Below are 7,160 nucleotides of genomic sequence, written 5' to 3'. Positions count from 1 at the left end.
ATTAAAAGCTATTTGTCAGCAACAGATTAGATCATGCTCATGGGAAGTGAATGACCTGCTGTCTTACCCACACAAACTGTGCAGCATTGGCTCTGCCTCTGCTTGCTGCACCATAGAGGCCTGATTCGATGGCTACTTGTACAGATGATTGAGAAAGCGTAACAGCGAGACTAGCGTATACATAACATAAGTGCTGCTCGTAGCTCTGGATCCAAATACACTTAATCTTGTGTTTCTGACACTATATTGAATCTTACGTTCAAGAGGTGGGTACTGAGAGCTGACAGCCAAGCAGCAGATGGAAACAAGGTTTCCAGGAAATTAGTGGAGGACATGAGTTGGCATATAGTGTCTGCCTTTTTCCTTTAGGTGGAAGAAAAACTGCGAAAGATAGGGGAAAAAGGGGGATACAGTACATATAAGATGGAAAAAGGAATTGACATGTGAGGATGGCTGGGTGGGAGTCATTATCAGAGCCATTTGGCTAGCTGTGTGGTAGTCTAAAGTAGAAGCAGTATGACAGAATAGAAATCCTGCAGTGAGGCCCTGCATACTGATGACCTGGCTGTAACGGCTGGATCGGCTCTCCGGCAGTTATTCATTAAGCCATTAAAGGAACACAATCAAGTTATTTGTGTGGCCTTCTGTTTCAGACTGTTTTTCTTCTCTTTGTGCTCTGCGTTTTGCATGAGAGAGAGAAGAAACAGAATACACGTCAATGAATAAATCTAAGGCGAAGAAAAGAGTGAAAACGGTTAGACCTGGGCAGCGAGCTGAAGCCAGCTGTTGGCTCTCCTTCTGAGCAGAAAAGAAATAATTAATTGCGGAAGCGACTCATGCAGGAACTAATTCGCTTTTAAGACAGTTTGATAAATGAACGGACATTCAAATTCAATCTACCTGGGTTGAAATTAAAGGAGGATAATTGCAAAGAGCACTTGATGTCACAGGTCTTTTCTTACAAAGTGCCTGCCATTAGACATAAAAGCCACAGCCACTTTGCCTCCTATTGAGGGGTTAGAGTGCCCTCTTGTGTCTTTAGACGGGAAAAAAACACAGAAGATATAAAGTTAACAATATTGATTTTATTGCCATCCATATATACATATATCTTTTTTTTTCCTCTTGTATATTTATATAGCTTAAAGCATTAGGATCACTGTGTAAACAATGAACACAGAACAATGAAAAAAAGGCTTAAACTTAGTTTAGTTCATCTAAGTACAAAGAAAAGCAGCAGAGTGTTAATCAAACTAGTGCCTCAACATAAACAGGCAGTACAGTACATGTTGCTTCCACAATACTGCATGACATGATTGGAGGAAGATACACCGCACCGTAAACTACAGCTGATTTTCTGCTGGGTTGTGTGACTCTATGCTGGCTCTCTATGAGCTATGGGAAATGCATCTACAGGAACAACATGTAGTCCCCTAAAATAGGCCTGGGTTGCCATAGTGACAGTGTCTGGGGTTAACTGTAACACAGAATAGAAACGGCACTGACGTGTTTATGAAACACATTAATACACTACACGTGGATGGAGTTACTGTCTCGTTTCAGGACAGCTAAACACGGTACGAGGCAATTACACACACAATCACTAAAGTCTTTGCATTGTCAAACTGATGATTTTGATGATGAATATTAACTGTGTAAAGATGAGGCAAAAGCAGATCCGAGGAGATACAGCAGCAAGACTAAATCATTTCCTAAACTGCGTGTCAGGCTTTCTGATTGTGATGAGCAACAGTGGGAGCAGCACAGATTACTGTTTGTGTGTAAATGATCCATCAGAGGTCATGATTAAAATGAGTTACGACTCATTTTGACAGCTCTTCTTGTAGTACACACACCAGAGAACAAACTCATTACACAAACGTCCAACAATGCAGAGAACAAAGTATCCTCTCAAGACTTCATAAAAGTAGAAAATTAAAAATATTCCATTTGGATTAATGGAATGGATTAATGAACAACCTTCTATTTAACTGAACTAAACTCTGTGGAAGCTAATTAAATGGCATCACTCAGGTGACAGTGGTCAGATTCCTCTCCCTCTGTGCGCAGGGAGATAACATACTAATAAGTGTCTAATACGGCCAGGGAGGCCTGGCTAACTAATTTTACTGCCATCCAGCAGTTAGAGCTGAAGAGGCTTGTGCAGTAAGAGGCTTTGGTCAGTCACTTGCACAGCACCACCAGCTGTGGATAAAACATCCAGTCTGGTATGTGTCTGTCTAGAGCAATATTGTGTCTCTGTTACAGGGAGGGCAGAGGAATCATTCAGACAGTGTGCTGTTTTTGGTTAAATCAAGAGTGCAAAAAAACCTCATTTTGGAATTCAGGCATGGTAAAAAGTAAATGGGGGCCTTCTGTAATGGCACTGTATTTCATAAAGAAATGACGGGTGTATTATTTTGGGATAAATTAATTTTGCCACATTTAATCTCAGCAGCAAAAAAGGCAAATTAAGCCTGTAGAGCCACAACAGTACTTTAAAGTTATTAATACAGGCACACAAAATAAAGTTTAACAAGCCGACCATTAAAAAAATCTAATGATTTCAATTAATTAACCAACAAGAACACAGACCAAAAACAACAATCTGTATTACTTCACTTGCTGGGGAAATCAGGACAAAAGTGTGGGGCTGTTACATGCACACAAACACACTGGTCATACCAAACATTAAGAAATGTCAAACTCATAGTCACAGACACAGATGGACTCTAGTGACTGACAACTTCAAATGGAGGAAACTCCTCATATCTCCTCTCATACTTCCCCTGGATGCCGACACAAAGTTTATTCGCAATGGTTACGTTACTGAAGTTAGACTGAATGGGCTTGATTTGCATCAAAGAGTGTGTCATCCGTTCTCTTCCAAACCTCCTGTCTTTGAGGTCACTCTGTGAGCTCCTGGTCAAGCTCGACTTCGTCTTTGCCAAGAATGGTTTCTGGCCCAGCTTCCTCTCCTTGGAACAGTTCCTCCATCAGCTGCTCCCCGGCACTGCCGGCCCGTGATGCCCACAGAGCAGCGCCCTCCCTCAGGCCCAGGGAGCGTAACAGTCGTGCATAGTCCAAAAATGCAGCCTCGATAAGTTTATGTGCAAACGCAGTTTAAGGAGAACTCACAGCATTTGATGGGACATAAAAACACAGTAAGCCAATGAAAGCTGTCATCACTCAAAAATATGCTTTCATTTAATTTAATCAACAGGTTTAAAATGAAAATGTCCGCATACAAACAAATAAAAAGTTATGGATAAACCTGAATAAATAAGTAAAGAAACAAAATGAATGCAGATGATTCCAATCATATTCACTCGCTCCTATCACTCATGATGTAGATTACACTGATGTTTGTTGTCACCAGATCTTAGACACTCTAAGCCCTTTTTTCCTGATTTGCTGTTTCCTACAGTACTGTACATTCAGTTACAATTAATTTTTTCACAGTGTTTTTGTACTTGTGTGGTATATTCTTGGCTCAAAATGGACTTGCTGGCAGGAGTGAGGAGTGGCACAGAGGAGGCTGTCTTTACGGATTAGGCAGCTCAATTAATTTATTTTTATTCATTTTTGCCTGTACTTGTGTGTGTTCCCCGCTCAGATCACCTTTTAATGCTAACACCATCACCATTAAGGCCATTTAAGTGCACATCTGATTAGGTGTTCTGGGACGTTGTGGAGGACGGAGCAAAAAAGGCAGCGTTTTCCTTTTATCTTAGAAAAGAAACTTTAATATGTCTGTAGACCTATTAGGGGCGTTTATCATATAGGCTACACATACTACCTACCTACAAGCTCCCTGTTAAAACACACACACACACAAAAAAATTGACTGTTTTAGCAAGGGCAACCCAATGCATTCAGCCTCTTATTCACACTTTGCTCCGTTTACTCTACTGCTGATGGTCACCAAAAATTCAAGGATTAGTCCCACTTGTGCATGGGGAGAATTTCTGTTTGGGTTAGAGATACAAAAAGATAACTATATAATATAAAAACACATTTTTACAAGTTAGTTGTAAATGTGTATGTATTAGTACGTAATAAACTGCAAACCATACAGACTGGCAAACAGATACTGTGCCCAAAATCTACTTTTTATGTGTCTATCTTTTGCTTTATAAGTATGAATTCAAAGTTTAGGTTGCATAAGTTCTCCTCCGAGTCTACGGCCTAACTGTGCTTTTTAACCACAGAGTGATAGTGGCTATTGGGAACTTGTGAAATCTAGCACGATGTGCTCTGTGGAGCATCTAAATTGACATTGAGAAAAAGCTATTGAGTGCACGTCTGTAGCAGAGATGGACAGAGTGAGCGGTGGAGCTAACCTCTGCTATAGATGGCCTTCAATATGCAGTAATGGGTTTTCAAAAAGGATATTGGAAGAGTCGTTGGCCTCCATCACCCCATACTTCAGACAGGCTTCGATGAAGAGGGCGGTGCGATCAAAGTACCTCATACTGCCCAGAAGATAGAAGGAGGAAGAGAAAGACACAGGCAGAAGGGGGAGGGGAGAGCTATTGTCAGAAACCAACACCATCCCTGCCTTGATGTCAGTGATCCTAAAGCATACATCAACCCTGTCGTCCAAATGGCACTCCAACTCTTAGCGAGTGCATTTGCCGCCTGAGGCATTTCAGAAGACGAGCTGTCAAGGAGGAGGAAAAGTAGACTGAAAGCAGATCGATGCTGAGGTAAAAAAATACGGAGTCAGACTGTACCATACAGTGTGAAGTGTCCTCCGATGTATTCAGGGAGAAAGGGAGAAGAAGAAACTAAGAAAGACGCAAGTGTTTAAAGATTGTGGAAGAAATAAGGACGAAAGGAGGTAAAGGTCAAGAAGATTTAAGTCACAGTGCATAGATATTTTAAAAAAAACTGAATTTAAAAGAAATGAATTTAAAAAGGGAATCAATTGTGAGACTGGACATTTGCATGTATCTATTTCTGTGAATGGGATTAATACAAGATCAGAGAACAGAGTAATTTCACTTTTAAAAGTCTCTTCACAGCATCCATCCTGGTTCTTACCTGTGGAGCATCTCTCCCACTTTGTAAAAGCAGCCCAGGGAAAGCAGCACCAAGATGGCTTTGGACTTTTGGTTGACCTGCGGGGAGCCCAGGTGCTCGGCCCAGCGCTTCAGCACATCTGAGCTCTCCGCTGGGCTCAGACGCACCTGGAAACACACACGACATGCAAGGCACTGAACCTTAGTGACAAACTGTATGAACAGTGTAAGAAACTGTTTTGTTGATGGAGGAATACTTTTGTTATAAATTGGAGCTATATAAATAAAATTGTTGGGCAGCTCTGAATGCTTCTAACTTGCCTGTGTGTCAAAGATCCATTATTGCAATGCTAAAACTAAAAGGAACGTCTTACAATTACCAATAGAAAAAAGAAAAAAACTCAAGCCACCACTTGCATACCCACACACTCACAAACTATCCAAACATTACAGAGTATCAGATGTTCCCTGTTGATGGACACCGACATACTGTATTACCTTAGCCAGCCAGGCGGCACGGTTCCACTCCCCATAGGTCTGCAAGTAGCGACAAGCATCTGCCGCCTTGTCAATCAAACACAACAGCTGTACTCCCTCTGAAAGACAGCACAAGTAGAGCATTTGTGAGATGGAGAAATGATGGCCTGTCATTACACAAGGTGGCTAACTGTGTCTTGGCCCCATTGCGAGGATTTTTAATACAGTGTAAATTTGCTGGCAGTAGCCACAAACATTATGCAAAATGTGGACAATGTAATTGTGAGAATGGAAAAAATGCAGAATCTATTAAACTATAGGTTGGTGAAAATATGGTTAGAAGTAGCTGCAACCTCATTAAAACATTTATAAAACATCATATTTAAAGGTGTATAGCTCATTCACAGTTATAAAGACTAGCTTCATTATTTAAAGATATTTTAAGGCACTTTCAAGGCTGCAGACACCCACACAATGAATGCTGCTTGTGCTCATTAAAATAAGAACTGAGCTGGCTGCTAACTGCTATCACACACACAGTAACACTACCTGCTAGCTTGCCGTTGGCGATCATGTTGGTGGCCACTAGTTTGATTGTGGACTGTGAGGGGCCTGAAGAGGTGATGGTGGTCACTAGGCAAGCCTTGAGTGAATCACAGTAGTAGCTGGGGTTGTCCGCGCTCGTCTCCAACAGTAACTGCACCGCCCGGTCCGTCTGAGAGCAACAGCAAAGAGATGAGAATTTAATGACTGAAGTAGGAGGAAGAAACAAGGCATTAGCACCACAGGTAGGCAAGCACTGCGTGAGCTGAACAAGATGGAAAAACAAGGGGAAATTATGTTTATTATCATGCTTGTCATCTGGTGTAGATGAAGGCTCAAGCTCATTTTGGGGTCAGCTCAGGCTGGCCTCCGCATGTCTGCCTACAGGAGAACTGCACCTCCAACACACACATAGCCTGCTGATTGCAGCCTGTGATTGAGGGAGAGTGCTGACACTGACAGGGCAGAGAGGTGACTCCAATCCCCGCAGGCTGAGATGCCAACGAGGACAAAGGCAGCATTTATCTTCCATCTTGCATCATTAGACTCCACTGATACGACCTATTTATAATTATGACAATATGCATGTACGCACAGCTACTGTGAAGGTGTTAGTGTGTATGTCAGAGAGAAGGACAGAATGTAGTCTTAAAGCTGCAAAGCGGGAGAGAGAACTCTGTGTCACATTTATTTTTGTGACACTAAATGTGACAGCTAAAGACAAAAACTTAGGCTACAGTATGCTAACCGCTGTGCTAAATACATCATGTATCTGTAGCCCCCGACATCATTGTGTGAGCAGTATGGGTAGTGTAATACTTACCTGACCCAGCAGGAGGAGCTGGTCAGCACATTTCTTAGTGTGTTCATAACTGGAGCGCTTCACCTCCTGCAGGTGAACCCGATCCAGCTGGAACTTCTGTTGAGCAGTAAAGGTGGAGCCACAAGTTAGCTTCCTTTTTATTTATTTTTTTCAAACACACTGCTTCCAAAGACCCATGGTCAAATCTTGTACGTGAGAGAGAGAGAGAGAGAGAGAGAGAGAGAGAGAGAGAGAGAGAGAGAGAGAGAGAGAGAGAGAGAGAGAGAGAGAGAGAGAGAGAGAGAGGGAATAGA

General features: G+C 42.0%; 1 protein-coding gene across 1 annotated transcript in view; it reads right to left on the bottom strand.

Annotated features, from left to right (window-relative positions):
• Positions 1-1,065: 1,065 nt before the first annotated feature.
• wdr11 (WD repeat domain 11) overlaps positions 1,066-7,160 on the bottom strand; it is a 71,350-nt gene continuing 65,255 nt past the window's right edge. Inside the window, exon 29 of the mRNA XM_046070257.1 lies at positions 1,066-3,110. Within this exon, the coding sequence (XP_045926213.1) occupies positions 2,908-3,110 (203 nt within the window). The 3' untranslated portion in view covers positions 1,066-2,907. The remainder of the gene's footprint in view (positions 3,111-7,160) is intronic.

Source organism: Micropterus dolomieu, linkage group LG15 (genome assembly GCF_021292245.1).
Source record: "Micropterus dolomieu isolate WLL.071019.BEF.003 ecotype Adirondacks linkage group LG15, ASM2129224v1, whole genome shotgun sequence".
NCBI lineage: Eukaryota > Metazoa > Chordata > Actinopteri > Centrarchiformes > Centrarchidae > Micropterus > Micropterus dolomieu.
The sequence above is the reverse complement of the archived record's forward strand: the minus strand, read 5'-3'. Positions and strand labels throughout refer to the sequence as shown.